The sequence below is a fragment of the Stegostoma tigrinum genome, chromosome 20 (assembly GCF_030684315.1).
Source record: "Stegostoma tigrinum isolate sSteTig4 chromosome 20, sSteTig4.hap1, whole genome shotgun sequence".
NCBI classification, from domain to species: Eukaryota; Metazoa; Chordata; class Chondrichthyes; order Orectolobiformes; family Stegostomatidae; genus Stegostoma; species Stegostoma tigrinum.
The window spans coordinates 2,510,261-2,532,000 of NC_081373.1; the positions used below are offsets into that span (position 1 = coordinate 2,510,261).

General features: G+C 39.7%; 1 protein-coding gene across 1 annotated transcript in view; it reads right to left on the reverse strand.

Annotated features, from left to right (window-relative positions):
- smc3 (structural maintenance of chromosomes 3) overlaps positions 1-21,740 on the reverse strand; it is a 98,384-nt gene that overhangs the window by 14,360 nt on the left and 62,284 nt on the right. Inside the window, exons 19-24 of the mRNA XM_059652942.1 lie at positions 12,266-12,419; positions 10,340-10,490; positions 7,232-7,390; positions 6,514-6,621; positions 5,545-5,653; positions 642-889 (exon numbers count right to left, since the gene is read on the reverse strand). Coding sequence (XP_059508925.1) covers positions 642-889; positions 5,545-5,653; positions 6,514-6,621; positions 7,232-7,390; positions 10,340-10,490; positions 12,266-12,419 — 929 coding nt within the window. The remainder of the gene's footprint in view (positions 1-641; positions 890-5,544; positions 5,654-6,513; positions 6,622-7,231; positions 7,391-10,339; positions 10,491-12,265; positions 12,420-21,740) is intronic.

Below are 21,740 nucleotides of genomic sequence, written 5' to 3' on the forward strand. Positions count from 1 at the left end.
AGTAATGGAGAACTTTTTTTTAAAACCCAGAGTGTGGTTGGAATGTGAACCTCGCCACCTCAGGAAATTGTTGAGCTCAACTGCAAGAATAATAATGGTATGTTTTGCACATTGCGTCCATGTCAACACACTGCAAGACCTAGTAAGCTAGTCCCATTCACTATGTTTGCCCAGTATTACCTTTTGTTCTTCAAGTGCTTGCCCACTTCAAAGAAACATTCAAATGGAAGCTGGATGTGCACATGGGAAAGATAGGGAATCCTGACAAGGTTAGAAGAAGGTGGAGGAGAGGAACATGTGCAGCATAAACACTGACATTGATCTATTAGGCTGAAGGGCAGCTTCTGTGCTACAAGTGTGTAACACAAAGTACCTGCTGCCTCAGTTAACCTGCAATGGGTGCTCCCTACATCCTACTTACTTTCAAGATATGAATCACTCTCTTACTTCAAAGTTTAACTTATGCAATCAGTCACGTCAGAGCACTAAAGCCGCATACTGTCGCATGTATAATTTACATGCAAAACCATTCAAGTTCAGCAAATTCCCTCATTTTCAGCAAGACAGAAATTTAAAAAAATATCAAGCCACTTCTAATTGAGCACCTTTAAGGGAAAGGATCAACTATCCAAGTGTAATACCTGTTTAAGACTCAGCGTTTGGTATTTTTCAAAAGCCTCTTGCGGCAATGAGCCCAATTCTCTGATTTTCTTCATGCATTCCTCTTTTTTCTTCAGCAGCATACCCTGCCGGTTTGTCATCTTCTCCAGCTCCTTGGTATCATGGTTGATGGCCTCCATGTGATCTTTCTCCATTGTTTTCCACCGATCCATGCTTTTCTGTCGATCTTTGGTTTCCGCTTCTATTTTGTCTATCAAACTGTCCAGTTCTGCAACATATATCTTTTACTTTAGTGAAGAATTAATTTTTGAAAATACAAACATACACTTTTTACTTAAGTGAATTCTTCAAGCATTCAATTATCCTAATGCAATATCTGAGCGGTTAAAGGTAAAGTTTACACAATCCTACTGAATTTGAAGCTGCTCTCTCATTACAGAGTCACCTGTTGGTGATTTAATTCAAGGGTCAACATTCTCAGGCAAGGGGAAAACGTTGAAAAGGATAGTCCTTCACGGTAACCTCAGCCAGTGCGGGAACTGAACATCACTCTGTATTGCAAACCAAGTGTTCATCCAACTAATTGAGGTCTACAAAATGGTGAGGGGCACGGATAGGAGAGAGAGGAAACAACTTTTCTTCAACAGAAGGGGTTAATAATCAGAGTTATAGATTTAAGACAAGGGGCAGAAGGTGTAGAGGGGATTTAAAGAAAAATGTTTCTATCCATGAAAATCACTGCCTAAAGGTGAGTCGAGGCAGGAGCCATCACATTTAAGAAGTATTTAGATGAATATGTGAAAACTCACATCATACAAGGCTACAAGCCCAATGCTGGGAATTAGAAGTGTAGATAGGTGCTTGATAATCAAGACATCGACAATAAGACGAAGGGCTCTTTCCGTGCTGTGATACTATATGACTCGATAACTAATATTAAATTTAGGCAATGAAACATCACAAATTGTATTTTGTGTATAACTTATCTGCGCACTCAAGATCATTCAATTTTACTTTAAAAATAATCTCTGGCTTGCCAATTTTGATGGTCTCAGACAGCAACACAAGGGAGCTGTAATTCCTGAGCCACCCCCAAAATACAATCGCTACATATGAAAAGTTCATACAGTGTCTCAATCATTCAATAAGATTACGAGTGAATTTCACCATAGTTTTTTGCTCAATTCCTAGATCCCTCAATTTCCTCAGAAGCCCAAGAATATATTGATCAGGCTTGAGTGTCCACAGTACTCCAGGGTAGAGAATTCCAACAATTCACAATCAACTGAAGAAATGCAACCAAATCCTAAATGACTGCTCCCTTAGTCTGAACACATCTCCTTGTTTCAGATTCTGCAACGAAGGAGAAAGCATCTCAGCATCTTCCCCATCAAATAATCTCAGAAATTTGTACATTCCATTCTAGGCACTCCTACAAGCTCTAGAAATCATAAGTCTATTTCACCCAATCTACCACTGTAAGACAATGACTTCCAGAATGAAAATAATTTAGTGAATCTTCATTGGTCCTCATTTACAAGTACGTATATGATTCTTTACGTATGGACAGCAAACTGAGCACAACTTTGCAGATGCGGTCTCACCGAAGTCCTCCACAACCACAGAAAACCCTCAAAGCTTTTGAATCCAATCCCCTTGCAATCAAAGCCAACATACCATATAACTTCCTAACTGCTAACTGCTTCTTGTATCTGGATGTTTATTTTCTACTTCTGTACAAGGACCCCCAAACCTATCTAAATACCAATATTTAATCTTAACATTTAAAAGAATCGGTCCTTCTATTAAAGTGAATTACCTCATTTTCCGCACATTATGACACACTTTTCTTCATACACCTAACTGCCTATGTCACTACATGCTCTCTTCACAGATTACTTTCTCAGTACGAAGTTGGCTGTCAATAAGCTTGGATACATTATTCATGATCCCTTCTTGAAATCAGTAATATAATTGATGCCTAGCAGTGATACTTGCAGGATCTCGTTAACAGTCCATCAATATGAACATGGCCAATTAATTCTTACTCAAATTTCATGCTCTGTAACAAATCCTTTATCTGAAAGACTGTAAGACATAGCAGCAGAATTGGGCCATTCACCACATTCAAGTCTCCTCCTCTATTCAATCATGGCTGATAATGTCTTTCAACCTTGTTCTCTTGCCTTCTCTTACGTCTGTATTTCTTTCATATTGCTTGCTAGCTTACCCTCATATTTCATCCTCTCCCATTCATTGGTGTTTTAGTTATCCTCTGCTGGTGTTTCCAGATTTCTCAATCCTCTGGCTTCCCAATAATCTTCACCACAATGTAAGTCTTTTCTTTTGCTTTTATACTGTCCTTGAATTTTCCTGTCAGCCACAGCTGCCTCATTCCCCCGACTTTTTATGGTTCTTCTTCCTTAGGATGAACTTCAGTTGTGCCTCCCAAATTACTCCCAGAAATTCAAGCCATCGCTGCTCTACCTTCTTCCCCACGAGTGCCCCCTTCCAGTCAACTCTGGTCAGCTCCTCTTTGTAGTTTCCATTACTCAACTGTAATATTGTTGAATTTGATTCCAACTTCTCCCTCTCAAACTGCAGGGTGAATGCTATTCTTCACCTTAAGCTTCCTAATCAGGTCTGCCTCATTACACAATCACCAAATCCTGAAATCCCTGCTCCCTAGTGGGATCTACCAGAAGCTGCTCCAAAAAATCTTGTAAACCTTCTACAAATCCCTTTTCTGGGGGATCCGCTATCAACCTGAATTTCCCAGTCTACCTACATATTGAAGTCCCCTACAATTACTGTAATAGTGCCTTTGTTATGTGCCTTGTCTACCCCACATCTTGACTTTGCTAGAAGGGTCGTACATAACTCCCAACAGGGTCTTTCTTCATTTCCGATTCCTCCATTTTACCCAAACAGATTCTACATCTTCTGACCCTATTTCACTTCTTGCTGTTGATTCAAATTCATTTTTTAACCAAAGAGGGAACTCCACTCCCTCTGCGCATCTACTTATCCTTTTGACAGGGTGCACACCCTTGGTATGGATTCCCTTGCAACTACATTTCAGAGATGCCCACAACATCATAACTGCCAATTTCAAACTGTATTACAATCCACATGAAAAAAACAAACCCAAGCCACAAGCCCTTACCTCAAGCAACAACTTTCAATGTGGCACCTTCTCAAACACCTTGCAGAAATGTAAATATATTACTAGCTTGCTGTTTGCATCCTCAAACAAAAACCTCATTTATTAACGATAAGAGACAGTAAGAACTGCCGATGCTGGAGTCTGAGATAACAGAGTGTGGAGCTAGAGGAACATAGCAGGCCAGGCAGCATCAGAGGAACAGAAACAGGAACAATTCCTGTTCCTCTGATGCTGCCTGGCCTAATGTGTTCCTTTATTAAAGATAATTTTCTTTCATAGTAGTTTGCTGACTCTAGTTAATCATATAGCAGTTCATTAGTTGCTGTTATTGCTTCCTTAATAATGGATTCTGCCATAGACTGATGCTGGGCTAAATGGCCTGTTGCTCCTGGTTTTCAGTCTCCCTCCTTTCCTAAGCAGAAGCTGTACAATTGCTACCATCCAATCCAACAGAAATGTTCAGGTGCTCAGGGAATTTTGGAAAATCACAATCAATGCATCGATTATTTTAAAATTGTCAGATGTTGATCGTTATGTCTATTAGGGGCACTTGTCAGCTTTCAACCTCAAATTTCGCCAATATTTCATTTTGAAGTCTCGCATTCTCTGCAGTCGCAGATTTTTCTCGCACCTTCAAATATGCAGGGACATACAATATTTGTTTAACATTCGCCTCCTGATCTTATATAACAGACACCTGCTGGAAGTCAGGTGAGAGAAGAACTGCATTAGATTATGTCGCTCCAGTGGAAAAATTACCAATATAATTTGCTGCAGACAATCCAACACTGGCTCGGTAAGCGAGTCTACAATCTCATCCACAACTACAAATCTTCTCAAAAATTTTTTCAGATAATTAATCACAAATAATTTTCCAGTCATGTGTAAATTATTCATGCGACATAACTAATGCACAACCTGAAGAAGTCAGAAGCAGTTTTACTGTTGATGACCACAGGCATTCCACTGACTACACTTATACTCGTGCACCTTATCGAATATGCACAGAAGATGCTATAAAATAATGATAAAACATTCCTTAAATACTAATTACTTCAATATTAATGTCAGAAAGAAATTCTTCACAAAATGGCAGTGCAAATCTGGAAGTCTACCTGTCAAGGTTAGATCAATTGAAAATGTCAAAACAGCCTCAAGAGATCCTCCTGGTGCCCTGCCAAAATTTATCTCTGAACGACATCTCTAAAACAGATAAAAGCAAAATACTACAGATGCTGGAAATCTGAAACAAGGAAAAAGCTGTAGAAATTCAGCAGATCAGACTGGATCTGCTGAGAGAGAATTTAGAGTTAATGTTTCAAGTTCAAAACAATGAAGGCAACTTATATTGGACTCGTAAGGTTAACTCTGTTTCTCTTTCCACAGATGTTGCCAGACCTGCCGAGTTTCTCCAGCTTTATCAGTATTTGTTTCACCAAAACGGATTAGCTGATCATGAACACTGCATTTTTGGGGCCTTGCCGCAATCAAGCAGCTATTGCATTTTCTCTATCACACTTCAAAAGTGCTTCATTAATTATGAATCCCAAGGGACATTCTGACATTGTACAAAATGCCATATAAGTCAAAGTTGAATTCAGTTGAATTCCTAAAATCTACTCTGCTGCAACATTCAACTTTATTTTTAGAAAGCAAGTTAGGATTCTGCCTCAATCAAAAAACCTACTGGGTGCGAAAGTCGCACTTTAAGGACTGATGAAAGCAAATCAGAAAACATAAATTGCAATAGTTCTAACCTTCTGCACGTGCTGTAGTCTCTCTCACACGTTTATTAATGTTCTCTAGTTCAGATGTTGTGGCATTTAGAACAGTATTGCCCTCAGTTTCGCGCAGGTCATTTAACTCCTAAGTAAAGGAAGCATGCAACCAGTTAAATTTGAGTGCAATAGCCTTCCTGTTTGATGTATACTGGAAAAAGGCACGGTAAATTCTCATACTGCACTGCTGCTCTTATTATAATAAAACAAACCAAAACATGGATCAAGCATTTTCATGGGAAGTGTAATAAAACTTTCATATCTTACTGTAAAACTATCCACTTACCTCTAAAATTAAAGAGTTAATCTAAGTTACTACAGCAAAAATTTCTGATCCTCTTAAACATGACTACTAATTAGTGGCAAATTATAGAATATTGCATCATTGACTTTAAGTCCACTGAAAGCTACCAAAATCATTTCACTTAGAACTCTTGCAATCATTTGTAAGAGATCTTTAATCGCATTGTTATCAGTACAATCCAAACGAATGCATTAAAATTAAAGCAATCACCAAGTCATCAAATTTGATATACTTTACTTACATCATGTTCACTTTTGATTTTTACTGTTAGTCATGTTCAAGGCTCAGCAAAACTGGAATTCAGTGATGTGTTTTGGTACTAGTACTTACTCTATATATGGTTTTATTCAAAAGTCAAAGTTTCTTTTACACTGACTGACAATTAAATCTGATCAGGAATCATTATTTTAGATAAATGTCAACTTCAAACATTGAAAGATGGGCAGCTGGCATGCTGAAAATAGAGATCAGATCCATTAATCTGTGCACAGTACTTTGGAGGTACGTCAGAATGATTGAAACTTAAAAATCTTTAGTCTGGATTAAACTTTTCCCAAACTATATGAAATATTATGTAATTACAGCATTTGTAACAGTACAAATCTCAAGCACGTATTAACAATTAACCAAAAGAGTTGCTTTACCTGCTCAACCTGGTCCAAGCGCTTTCTTAAATTTTCACTGAGATAAGTCTCCAATCTGGTCATTATACCTTCCAACTTAATTCGTTCATTTAATAGCTGACGGTTATCCTAGAGAGACAAACAAATCTTTTTGAAGTGGGTGAAATCTGGCCAAGATTAGGTGTATGAATAATGTTGACTAAAAATCCTCTCTTTTCCACCTTGAAGCAAGAGAAATCTTTCAAGTTGTCATCCAAAGGTACTAGATCATAAAATCACTAGACCAATACTATTTATTTATCCATATTTGCATGACCTGACACATACTACATTAAAACTTTTACTGTCTCAAACCACCACTGCCGCACTTCTTTTTAATGGTCTGAAGATTTTCAGATTTGAAAGGGATCACCAATTACTTCCAAGCCATTCTGGCCAGTCCGTCTGATACCAAAACTGTTTGAATGTTCATTTATAATATTCAGAGAATGGCCTCTGGCATTTTGTTCATTACAGATGAAAGCTTTTCTCTAAACACAGCAATTAATTTCAAGATGGATCTTTTAGAAGTACTTCTGCCGATATGAATTCAAGTAGCAATGAGCTCTCAGAAAATGCTTTCACTTTCCCTTTCAAACCACAGCAAATTCCCTTTCACCTTAGTTTTAGTTTTTTTTAAATTGCTGAAATTTGCAAGCAGTCTGAAGAAATTGGGATCTCACATCTCCAAAAATCATACCTGCTGGAGCTGTCGGATCTCATCGTTGAGTGCATCAACTCTTTTTTGATCATCCAAGCTAAGCTGAGAGAGCAGGTCTGTACCAAGCTCAGCTTTTAGGGATTCCCGTGTTGACTCCATTGCATGCAAACTGGCCTCTAAACTCTGCAAACTCCGTTGCTGTATAAACAAAACAGAAAGTTGGCATTACAGATATCACCTAGTCATAACCACAATTTCTGAATGACAGTTCAAACTTTCAACAAGAGGAACTTGCATATCACACTCGATTTAAAATGGTACTGAAAATGATAGCCAAGGCTATCAAAACCAAAAACAGAAGTTGCTGCAAAGCTCAGCAGGTCTGGCAGCATCTGTGAAGAGAAATCAAAGTTTATGTTTTGACTCTGGTGATCCTACTTCAGAACGAGACTATCAATTTCTTTGTAAATTATTTGAATATATGAAGCATCTTGCTTCATTCAATTCCATTATTTTAGCTGCTGCTAAATGAACTAAACACTTGTGTTTCACAATGTTCCAGACTAAAATACTGATACAGAAATCACCATAAAAAAATTTCATGATTTGGAAATCTTGTACTAGAATTGACCCACTGGGCAGAATTTTCCTCTTTTTAGCTCAAGTGTTTTGTTGAGTGAGAATCTAATGTGGATCTTGCTTTTGTGCATCTTCTTTGCAGACATAACTTTGTATTCCTTGCTCTGCTCAATCACCCTATGATCTTTGTACATCATGATGTGCCTCTACCTACGCACAAAACAAAACTTTTCACTGTATTTAGGTACATGCGACAATAAGAAATCAAATCAAATGAACCCTGGTCCGCCACATAGCACAGTAAATTTTCTCATTTAATCCTCCTCTCTCCACCACACTAATTATGCAACTGGGCACTTGGATGCCTTTCTCAGGGAAATCATGATTGGATTGTCAGAACAATTCACCAAGGCCAGAACCCGGTTTTCACACTCGTAATGGCACCACATTTAAAGTCTAGCTGCACATCACTTCAGATGCTGCAAATCTGGAATAACTGTTCATATTGTGGTGCTTGAACTTTTATGTTCAGGACATTATCCAGAGGAATTGAAAACTTGCTCTTCATTTCATGGACAGATACCTGGAGGTCTTGATGGAGGGGGTGGTTGATAAAGTGCAGTCATTTTTCCAGCTGACCATACAGGAGGTCATGCAGGCCTTCAGTGATATCAGCGCTGTGCCCCAAGTCGAGCAGGATTCCCAGTTGTGCAGGAAGCTCTGCAAGGGTAAGTGCCACCATCTCCTCTCTGATACCTCACTCTTGGGGTAACCATTTGCTGTAACTGCCTCAACACACACCTCTCACCAAAGTTGATAGACTCTCACTATTGCATCCATCATGTTCAATTCAATGGTTCTCAGTCACCTCACCTTCTCAAACTGCCAACCGTTCCTGCTGTTTCTCTTACTTACTGGGAGCACCTACTCCATAATGTCTCCTGTTCAAGCGTCACCCCTAATTGATCTTCCGTCATGATCAATCCCTCACTGTCTCAATACGCTACAAATTGGTAAACCTTCCAAACTGAGGTTTTAACAGTACCCTAAAAACAAACAGGTCCAGACTGTTTTCACTGATCTGCAGGACTGACATGACCCAATCCCTGAATTATGAGAATACAGATCCCTGACTGACCATTGCAAAACCCTTCAAGTATAATCAGACAGACTTCTCGACTGATTGTGGCAGTCTTCCATGATTAACAACAGTCCATCTTCAACCCATTAAGGACTACTTTCATTTGACTGACACAACATATCTAGTTCCTTGATAACAAAGTGGGGGGGCTGGATGAACACACTGGCCAAGCAGCATCTTAGGAGCACAAAAGCTGATGTTTCGGGCCTAGATCCTTCATCAGAAAAGGGGGATGGGGAAGAGGATTCTGAAATAAATAGGGAGAGAGGGGGAGGTGGACCGAAGATGGATTGCAGTGGGAGAGATCCCCATATCTAGTTACATTACTGTTCACACTACCCACTGTCACATGTTGCATGTCTGACCCTTTGCACTAAAAAGCAGTGCAAGAGCACAAAGGACCCTACGAGCTAAGAAAACATCATGACGCATGCAGATCACACGTCAGTGGTGAAGTTACTGAGTAGGTGTTGAGAAAACAATGTGCAATAGCTGGCAGTTCCAAATAAGTGTAAAGTAAGTGAGCACCAAGAAAGCCAGCCAACAGCTACCAGGTGTATCATGACTATGTGTACGCCCCGATGGACAAAGTAACCTGCCATAAGTATGCAAGTCAAAGGTGCCCCTAAACTCCAAAGGGCTGAAGTGGTGGCTGAGTTGGGCTGGCAGCAGGCATAATGAAATGGTGAGGCTCACAGCTTGCCAATGCCAACTTGCAGTGACAAAGGATCATGAAGGATGGTGGCCATTGAACACACAGGTATAATGCTGTTCAGAAGATTAGGCCAAGCATTTGACAAGCTGCAGTTGTTTGGTACCTGCTCTAATTTATATCAGGAATTTGTCCCATCTAGTTTTCCAGGGAAGGAGAGCAGAGTTGGAAGTGGCAAACAAATGCTGAGAGTTGGAGCCTGAATGACATGTAAATGCATGGAAATAAGGTAGCCGATGCTCAATGGCAAGATTCTGAAGTTATCATTTAAGATTTGGGTAAGGAATGTAAGAACTTTTTCATGACACAGAGATTGATTTTTTTCAGAATGACCGCACTTTGTCAACATAGCTTATATCAAAGCAGAGAAGGGAAAATTCTGTCATTCTCGACTAGAAAATCATTTCAGTACTGCTGAGCTACAATTATATATAAAAGGTGCAATGCAACCAATCAGCAAGGTGCCTTCAAAAAATACCGTACAAATCTACAATTTCTATCACCGTGGGCCGGACTAGAATTTTCACAAATTAATAGCTGCAATCTAATGAAGCTGGGGCTTATCAGCAGCCAGCCTTACTGAATCCCAGTAGTTGTAATTTCTGGCTGCAGCCAGCTACGTGGGGCTTGCAAATCAGGTGGTGGTCTTGGCTCAGTTGAAAACAATGTTGATTTTGATGTTATCAGTTTTGCAAAGCATAAGTTAAGCTGTTACCTTAGGCATGAAGGTTTTCTCAGACTGCTGCCTCTTCTCTTTCAACATCTTCATTTCTGATAGAATGCTGTCTCGTGATGCTTTAAACTTTCTCTGTTGCGTTTCAATCTGCTGCATTTGGTTCATTAATTGGTCAATCTCATTATTAATCTGTACATTGTGCTAAGTAACAATATTTTTGCCAATTTCAGAAGAAAATCTTGCGCATACTATCAACTGATTTTTAGTTATATAAAAAAAATGTAAACACTTTGATCCATGAAATGCATCTGTCTTTTATACAAGATTCTTAATATGTAAATATGAACAAGGAAGGACTGGACACTCCAACCCTCCCACAAACACTTAAAAACATTACAAAGACTTAATATTCTAAAAGTTTAATGGTCTTTTTATAACTTTTAATATTTCTGCAAAGTACAGCCAATACGTAGTTCAAGCAACTCCCTAATATTTTATGGTCCTCTTTCTTGTTTTAAGACATTCACCTTTAATTAGTACAGGGGCAAGGCCAAAATATCATTCTCAGCAGATCAGAAGTCATAAATAGCATCAAGATTTAGGGCTGCTAAGTATAAAGGACACAGACTCAAGTAGAGAGATAGATGCAGAGCACCACAAGGTATGAAAAAATGGGCCTGACATGAGTTTCAGCTTTATGAGAACTCTGAAAGTAGTATGTGGGTTCCAAAGTAACTAATTCCCATGATTAATATAGTATGGTTATCAGAACGAGAATGCTCAAATGGATAATCCCTTAATTTTTTTAAAAATTACACATATTGGTATGGTTTCCAGCATGGTTAAGTAATGTAACATAAGCAACGTCCTTTTTTTTAAATGCACGTAAACTTGCGCAGAATTAAAATAATCACTTGCATTTACATGCTTGATTTAAAGGATCATTTTCTGAACTGTATTTCTCATTAACTCAAACATCCACAAAACCAATTATTATTACTTTCAGAAATCATATTGTGCTTTGCAGCGTATCGTGTCATATCTACACTCTGTCCTAAGTTGAAGGCATTAATTTAAAATAAATCATGCTGATCTGAAAAGTCTTGTATTCAGCCATGTACTCATTACTATCAGCAGTAAAGCAAAGGCCATAATAATTTATAACACACTAACTCACTCCTATTAGGGGAGTCCAGTTTTGATGAATGATTAAAATAAAACTGCATACTTTCAAGAACACCAGCAGTGAAATGTCACTGAAAGCTAAAGTGAATAAATATCTTTGTTTTCCTTCCCACGCTCACCCTGTCCAAAAGGCTACCCTGTAAAAACAAAATTGGCAAAAACAAATCATCTGCTATAGAATAAAGGCACATATTTCTACCTTCATCCAGACACCTAGTTACAACTCAAATTAAATACTTAAAAGGATTAAAGAGATTATTTTAAATTAATTTTCTATCTAAAATAAATTCGTTTCAAAAGGATCAACTCGTGCCTCGGAGAAGAAGAAAATTGTAAACAGTAGTAATAAGGTCACTATACTGAAATATCTGAATATTTGGGTGTTTTAGACACACACATGCACAGAGTGCAAAAATGATTCTTTTCAGAACTAAATCTACGCAAACAACTCTATATGTACAATAACCTAAAACAAAAATAGACGTCCTTCATTTATGCATCAACACCACAAATTTATACATCGAACTTTAGATGATAGAGCACAAGAGGCCATTTGGCTTTTTCCCTATTCTTCCCACACAACCCTGCGAATATTTTACCTTCAAATATTTATCCAATTCCTTCTTCAAAGTTGCTACTGAATCTATTTCCACCACCAGCACAGGCAGTATTTTCAGGATGACAATTCAATGTGTAAAACCACAGAATACTTATAGATAAAAGTGTCTACATCTAGCACATTCCTTAAATGTTAAACAAAATATAGAAATTTGAAGGATATTCTCAATGTTTCGACGGAGATTTTCATTCAGCTTTGCTTCTAATTCAGTTAATTCTTCCTCTGCTTTTCGTGCATCCTTCTGAAGCTCGAGTCTTGATTTTCTAGTGTCATAATAGCCACCAGTTAACGCACCTCGATGACTAACCTGGTCACCTAGGAGAAACAGAACAACATTTGTGTCCACTGAAAAACATCAACAGTAGGTTACGATTCTTACAACAGAACATAGGACAGGAACTGCAAAAATCTTTAAATAAACAGAGAGCGGAAAGATTATACAACATAGAAGGCAGAGTTTTGCAATCCTTGAAGCAGGTTGGCAGGCAGCTGACAGCATGTCATGGCAACCTTTCCTGCTGTGTATCTGCCAGCTGCCACTTTATGGCAATTTTACACAAGGTAAGAGAAGCACCAGGCAGTCCACCCAGCCTCTGGTCAACTGAGACTTTTAAGTGACCAATTAATGACAAGAGCTTCTAACTGCCCCATCACAAGGTCATCATAAGTGGAGGCCAGAGAGACACTGGAAACCAGTCAGGTCTCACCCATCCATTTACTGATAGGTGAGGGAAGGGATATCTCCTTTACAGCCCCTGCTACAACCCAGTAGAGGTTCCTGCATCTATATGCTTTCCCACCTCATTCATCTGTACAACTTCCTGCCCTTGTGTCCCTGGATAATTGAAACCATGCCAGCCCTCAAAGTCTGGTTATAATTTCCACTGGAGCCTAGATGCAGTCCCAGCAGCAGCCTCCACTCCTGGTGCAGCTAGCCATTTGATTGAGTGTGACAGTGTCAACGGTGTGACTGGTATACCAGCTAAGGGTGCCTGACTCGCTGAAGACAACTAGTGCCCTCATTAAGGGCTAATTGGTCACAGGCCAATCCATCAGAATGGCTTACCATTAACATTTTCACCAAGGGTGATGGTGGTAACCCCAGTGCCACATAAAATGTTGCTTTTTCAGTGAGTCGCAAGGCAAGTCGGCCTCAAAGACAGAATCCTGATGAATTGTAATAAGACCATTATATTACATTCCAAAGGTGTTTTTAACCAAATCGTGTGCATAGAATTAATACTGAAGAGAGGTGACTTAGTTAATCAGAAGGGAACAATGGCAGACAACACTGCAAACAAAATACAAATTGTATAGATAACAAATCTACATTTAAGAGGTGATTTTTGTTGGGGTTACCACGGTTCACTTCGCAAGCAATCAGCACTGTCCTCACGTGCAACATAAATGTTTATTTGCCTGTTGAATGGACATTCTTGCAATATGCCGTGGTTCAAGATGAAAAGATTCAACAAAATAGTGTCTTCTTCAGCAAAACTCAAGTTCTAATAAATTAGCTGAACTGCCATGGTGATTAGGATACAGATGAGCTGATAGTTTAGGACTTCACTTTAGGTGCAATGTGACAGGTAGAAATGAAGCAGCATAGTCTACATTGACATGAATTTTCTACATCAACAAGGATGCCAAAAATCAGAGTACGAGCAAAAATTCAAAATTCACTAAAATGTTCAAAGGCAATAGTAACAGATCAATTTGGGAGAGGTGAAATGATGTGAAGGCTACCTGCATCATAAACACAAACAATCTATTCTTTGTGTCAGAAACTGCAGTAAGAATTAACAAGATGATAAATCTAAACAGGCAGGAGTCAAAAAAAAATTGGCTTTCATCACAGAAAAAAATGAGAGCAAGAATATAGAAAGTGAGAAATTAGATTTGAGTTGCCAATATAAATGTTGCCTTTAAGTATAGTTTCAGGTGTCATCGTCAACTCAGCACCCAAGACTTACACGTGATATCGACAGAGATAGCCAAAAGACCAGGAGGCCATCACTGCTGAAACACCAAAGGGGTATCTCATATTCTCCATTGTAGGTGAGCAATATCCAAGGCATATTCCCTCATCACAGATACCCCATCCAGTCATAAGCATGCCTGCAGCACAGCTACACCAGGATTTCGAATAATGGCAAAGCAACTTTCCAAATGCTACCAATAAACTCAGGCACATTACTATTCAGGTGGTCATGCTGCAGAGGTGTTTTCATCTCTGGGGACCCTCAAAAGAAACAAGCTTTCTAGCACTTCAAGTAATGATGGAGCAGACAGCTACACTTCAGGGTGAAACAACTGGAGAAAGAGAAATGGGAAGTTAAAACATCAGGCCATTTGCAACGAATATACAAGAAAATCTAGCTCAAGAAACCAAATGAGTGAGTTGAGGAGAGTGAAGATGAAGCAAATTGCAACTGTATTGATATGAATGAATAGACAGCTGGGGTAGTGAAATAAATTATTTTAATTTAAGATAAATTTGATTTTGAACAGATTATCAGTTACATAAGTTTCAGTTGTAATTTCCATTCAGATTAGAGGTTTTCTATAACAACCAGTTTGCAGCACTAGTTTGACGTTCTAACGAAGAGCTGAAAATTTATCTATGAGGAAGCAGTGTTAGTATAAAACCAGATGATTTAAGAACATCTAACATTTATTTGCAGAAAATTCTTCCTTTATCTTTTCCTCTCATGGGCAAGAGATATAAGTATATATGCCCAACTCTCAGAACCAGGTCAGATGTTAAGACACCAATACCATTAGGATGGTTACCATGAATAAAATTACAATATGAAATTTTATAACAGATACATAACTTTTATATCAAATCATGATTCAAAGCCTCCAGCTCTTTGTCTGCAAGAATTAATGGTTTCAGCTGTTAAAATACCAAACTCTGTTATTTTAATCGCTGAAAAGTAATTATATCAGAAAAATGTAAGAGGAGAGCAAGAAACAAATTCATACTAAAATATAGCGCATACGCAATGTAAACTAAATCAGTATTGTAGCTGAAAATTCGAAGTCCATACACAGCATCATTTTTCAATTTTGGTCGAACAGATTTGATGAACCAAGTGAATTTTGGGAAAAGATGATAATTTTACACCATTTTATACTTCTAATTACGACGTTTTTAAAAAATTCAAAAAAACTAGCACATTTTGACAATGATAAACAGGTTATCATCTGAAAGCATCAATTTGATCTGGAAGAAAATTATGTCTTCAGAGCCAGATAGAAAATTCACATAAAGCCCTTCATCTTAACTGTGGATGAGTCAGCCTGCTTTTTCCACACATTGAACAACTAAGCTCTTACGTCAGGTACAGAGGTACAATTTCACACTCATATCTGTGGCCAAGGGAATTGTATATCCAGGTATTCCCATAACTATGGTGTCATCACACTTTATATTGTACAATAATTGAAACTGCAAAAATCCAGTGTGTGAACATCACATAAAGAAAAACTTCACAAAGTACTGATTTCACTCCAGCTATCCAAACCTACACGTTTAAACATCACTGAGTCAGAACTGACCCATGTATTGAGTGCAACCACTAACAGAAACTGCACTATTGGTTTCAAAGCTGACTAACCTACCAAGAGGACGCAAAGTTGTTCTCAAAGTGTTACTTCTGCATTACATGCAAAATCAGATGTTTGAAGTATGCATTAAAATCAATAAAAGAATATGAGCTGGTATTATTCAGATAACAAAACGTGAAACTGGATGAACACAGCAGGCCGAGCAGCATCTTAGGAGCACAAAAGCTGACGTTTCGGGCCTAGACCCTTCATCAGAGAGGGGAATGGGGAGAGGGTTCTGAAATAAGTAGGACAGAGGAGAAATAGGTGGAGAGGAGTGTGCAGATGGGGAGGTAGGGAGGGGATAGGGCAGTCCGGGAAAGTGGGGGAAAGGGAGATTTTGAAGCTTGCAAAGTCCACATTGATACCATTGGGCTGCAGGATTCCCAAGCAGAGTATGAGCTGCTGTTCCTGCAACCTTCGGGTAGCATCATTGTGGCACTGCAGGAGGCCCAGGATGGACATGTCGTCTAAGGAATGGGAGGGGGAGTTAAAATGGTTCACGACTGGGAGGAGCAGTTGTTTATTGCGAATCGAGCGGAGGTGTTCTGCAAAGCGGCCCCCAAGCCTCCGCTCGGTTTCCCCAATGTAGAGGAACCCACAACAGGTACAGTGGATACAGTGTACCACATTGGCAGATGTGCAGGTGAACATCTGCTTGATGTGGAAAGTCATCTTGGGGCCTGGGATGGGGGTGAGGGAGGAGGTGTGGGGGCAAGTGTAGCATTTCCTGCGGTTGCAGGGGAAGGTGCCGGGTGTGGTGAGATTGGAGGGGAGTGTGGAGCGGACACGGGAGTCCCAGAGAGAGTGGTCTCACTGGAAGGCAGACAAGGGTGGGGATGGAAAAATGTCTTGGGTGGTGGGGTCGGATTGTAGATGGTGGAAGTGTTGGAGGACGATGCGTTGTATCCGGAGGTTGGTGGGGTGGTATGTGAGGACTAGGGGGATTCTCTTTGTTGCCCAAAAACAATAACCACCCAAAGAGAATCTCCCTCGTCCTCACATACCAACCCACCAACCTCCAGATACAACGCATCATTCTCCAACACTTCCACCATCTACAATCCGACCCCACCACCAAAGACATTTTTCCATCCCCACCCTTGTCTGCCTTCCAGAGAGACCACTCTCTCCGGGATTCCCTTGTCCGCTCCACACTCCCCTCCAACCCCATCACACCCAAGACCTTCCCCTGCAACTGCTACACTTGCCCCCGACACCTCCTCCCTCACACCTATCCCAGGCCCCAAGATGACTTTACACATCAAGCAGATGTTCACCTGCACATCTGCCAATGTGGTACACTGTATCCAATGTACCCGTTGTGGCCTCCTCTACATTGGGGATACCAAGCGGAGGCTTGGGGACTGCTTTGCAGAACACCTCAGCTCGATTCCCAATAAACAACTGCACCTCCCAGTCATGAACCATTTTAACTCCCCCTCCCATTCCTTAGACGACATGTCCATCCTGGGCCTCCTGCATCCCAACACCAGCTCAGCTCGTCCCCTCCCCCCACTGCATCCCGAAACCAGCCCAGCTCGTCCCCGCCTCCCTAACCTGTTCTTCCTCTCACCTATCCCCTCAAGCCGCACCTCCATTTCCCACCTACTAACCTCATCGCGCCTCCTTGACTTGTCCGTCCTCCCTGGAATGACCCTCTCCCCATCCCCCTCTCTGAAGAAGGGTCTAGGCCCGAAACGTCAGCTTTTGTGCTCCTGAGACGCTGCTTAGCCTGCTGTGTTCATCCACGTTCACACTTTGTTATCTTGGTTTCTCCAGCATCTGCAGTTCCCATTATCTCTGGTATTATTCAGAATTCATTTCTCTAATTCTCTACTGTCAATTTTTGAAGTGGGTGCTTGGGTTTAAATTCTGAAACAGGTGGATAAATTAATTTGAAAAACGAATGTGTCATATACCTTAAAATTATAGGATTTGGGGTTACTTCTATTAACAGACATCATTCGTATTAACATTATGCACTTTGAATTGTACAATTTAAGACAATATTATATCTAAAGGTCAAAATAGGCTTCTCTAGGAAGGATGTTAATAAACTTGAGAATGTGCAGAAAAGATGGCCTTAATCGTGGTCTTGGGCTCATGTCATGCTACATGTAACCCCACCACACTGTTCTACATCTGTAAAATCTTCCTTACTGTCCTGTTTTGACACCATCACCTTGATAACTTGTTATGATCTCTCTACACTTAGTAGTGGTATAGTTTTGGATTACTTGTTATTTTGGTTAGACCCTTGGTTGTGACTCATATCCATCATGTCATTCCGGCCATTTGATTGTTTCCAGCGCCACCTTATTTTTGATTTTTTGTAATTATCTCTCTGCTGCAATTAATCTGATTATAGGTCATCCCTTCACTTGCTATTCAGCTGCTGGCACTTTACGCACACTGTCTGATACTTCTGATCACCTGCAGAGATTTATTACTCAGTCTGTCAACACTCCACTCACAACATTTGAATGATCTTTCAATCACTCTATCTATAAAATTATGTGGCTATGCGCTTCTCTTCATTCCACCTGATGAAGGAGCAGTGCTCTGAAAGCTTGTGATTTTAAACAAACCTGCTGGGCTGTAACCTGGTGTCATGTGACTTCCAACCAAGTCAGGATGACTACTTCAATATCGAGGCAGCACGTGACAAAATGTGGGATCAAGCAGCTCTAGAAAACTGGAGACAAGGGGAATGGAGGAGGAGACGGATTCTCCGTTAGTTGAAGTCGTTCCTATTACAAAGGAAGGTGGTTACTGGAGATGAATCATCTCAACCCCAGGACAGCTCTGCACGGCATCCTCAGGAGTAGCATTCTGGGCCGAACAATCTTCAGTTGCTTCATCGCTGACGTTCCCTTCATCATAAGGTCAGGAGGTAGGGATGTCCAATGATTTCACGATGTTCAGCACCACTCACAGACTCCCTTTAGTATCCAAGGAGTTATGTTCAAATGTAGCAATGTCTGGACAATATTCAGGCTTGGGTTGACGTAGGAAGTAACATTTATGCTGCACAATTACCAGGCAATGACCACCTTGAACAAGACAGAGTCTATCAATCACATCTCAACATTCAATAGCTAATTTCGGGTATCTGTGTTACTGCTGATCAGAAACTAGAACAGCCATATAAATACTGTGGGTACCAGAGCAGGGAGCTCTGTGAAAAGTAATTCATCTCCCAATTCCCCAAACCCAGTCCACAATTTACAAGGCAGATGTCACAAATGTGATGGAATATTCCCTATTTACTTGAATGAGCGCAGATCCAATGATACTCCAGAGGTTCAACACCATTCAGGGGAAAGCAACTCACTTGACTGACACCCAACCTGGCATCCTCAAACATTCATTCCGCCCATCACAGTGGCTGAGTGTGTACCATCTACAATATGGAATACAACAACTTACCAATGCTCCTAAGTCAACATCTTTCAAACCTATGGTTATTACCACATTTTAGTTCTGTTGCAAACCAAACACAATCCTGGTTTCAATCTTCACTGCTATTCCTGTACTTTCACTGGATCAGAATCCTGGAGCACTGTCCCTAACAGCACTGTGGGTGTAGCTACCCCACAGGGACTGCAGTAATTCAAGGCGGCAGCTCACTAACACCTTCTCAAAGGCAATGAGAGACGGACAATAAATCCAACTGGCCCACCCTGTGAATAAATAAATAAATAAAGAACAGCAGTGTGGATATTGCAATGTATTTTGCCTGTGGACACAATAAAATGGCAATGCCATGGCATTTAGTACCCATTAGCTCCTGAGTTATTGAGTTTTAAAAATAAATATGCTTTTACAACTTAAGAATCCAAGCATTGTACAAATTATTGACAGAGAAATTATGACAAAGGAACTAACAATGACACAATAGTAAGACTGTACACTTTAGATGATGTAATAGCAAATCGCTCATGGCAGATTTCAAAACTCAATGTGTTACTTCAGCTTAAGACCAGTTTGGGTGCTTTTTAGGGTAAAGAGTAAACAACACATTAGGCTGTGTAGGGATTATGGACATTTAGATCTAAATTTTGTGAAGTTGCAGAACTGCTCTACACTTTTACTTGAAATGTCCAAAAGTACACAGAAAAAATCTGCACAGTGAGTTTTCTATATTTTTGTCCTATTTTCTAATATCTGCTGCCAGAACATTCTGTGACCCTTGCAAAGATCAAGTGAAATAACTACCCAAGTTATCGGAAAACATAGCCAGGTTAGTCACATGAACCTGTGAGTCTGTAATTTGGGTGCAGGCACAAGATGGTTGCTGCGCAAGTTGTCAACAAAATGACTTCCAGCCTGGGAACTGTGAATTCTGCTAGATCTGCTCTTTTAGCCTGGGAACTTCACATTCTGCTGGGGCTGCAGCATAAATAATGTTGTAATGATAAGATAATGCAGTACTAACCCATTCTAGCTGACCTTCAGTAGCAAATGTTATGGCGTTATATGGTGAGACAATTCAGTAACCTACACGTTGTGACATAAGCTGTTTACCAGTTAATACTATTGGATTAGGTAACTGTCAATGAGGCAACATCATGTATTGATTGGAAATTGATTGAAAGCACTATGCGATCATGCCACGTACTCTGCTTTAAGACAAGTATAAAATGTCTTTGTATTAACCTAAGCTGTGCAGCTCCTTCAAGAAGTACGCAAGTGCTCAACTTCTGTGATTCTGGATGATCTGTACCCGGCCGATTGAAGAAATAAGGAAGAAAGTTTCGAGGAGCCAGACAGACTGCGAGTATTCATTGACCGAACGCAGAATCGAGAGAGACCCCGGCGAGGGTCCAGATTTACAAACCGAACAATGACGGACAGAATTTAGCACTAATAAGTATATGGTGATGCACTTTGGAACAAGTATCAAATGGTTTGACTGCATTGGATGGAGTATACAGGAACTTAACCAGGATGCTGCCTGGGATGGAGCAGTTCAGCTATGAAGATAAATGCATAAGCTCAGGTTGCTCAAGGGACTTGATTGAGGTATATAAGATTATAAGGGACATGGACATAGTGGATAGAATGTAGCTGCTCTCCTTTGTTGACAGGTGAATAACAAGGAGCGTAATTTTAAGGGTGAAAAGCAGAGGGCTACAGAGGGTTTGATGTAATTTTTTCTTCAGCCAGTGTGTCAGGAATCTAGCACGCACAGTCTGAGGCCATGCCTAACAGGTGGAAAGTGGAACTATTGCATATTTAGAATTTTTTTTAAATAGTGAAAACTCAATGGGGTGAAGAACCTCCTCAGCACTGTTTGACTTAATGGGCCAATTCAGATGAATCACTACAATAGGATTAACGTATCATATGTTAAGATTTTCAATAAAACTAAAGACCATAACACCCAGATTTTCAAATTGTCAAAGATGTTCACCAAGATTCTGCAAACAGTCCTAAAATTTATATAATAAGCAAGTACTATCAGAGCATGGGCTTCTAAAAATTATTTATTTCTCAAAAGTTGTACTAATTTCCTACAATAGTAATGTAGTGCGGATACTAGTTCTGGGGAAGGATCACTGGACCCGAAACGTTAACTCTGATTTTCTCTTCACAGATGCTGCCAGGCCTGCTGAGCTTTTCTAGCAACTTCTGTTTTTGTTCCTGATTCACAGCATCCACAGTTCTTTTGGTTTTTATACTAGGTCGTTAATTCATCATGAATAGTTAATACATGCAGTCAAGTGGAAGAAAATTAAAGTTTGGCTACAGAATTATAAACAAATTACAATTTATGAAATCAAGAAGCGGTAAAACAAATGCTAGCAAAGTAATCCAAAAAAAATTGTTCACATGGATTAACTGAGTGCAGACTTAACAAGAAATCTGGTAAATTCTATTAACCTAAATAACCATCAATTCAAATGCAAATATGACTGAACAGCAACAGATCATCTTGGTACATTATTAACTTTTTTGATGAGAAGGCTATTAAACAATAATGACCTCAAACAGCTAATAACAAAGATTTTTGTAGTT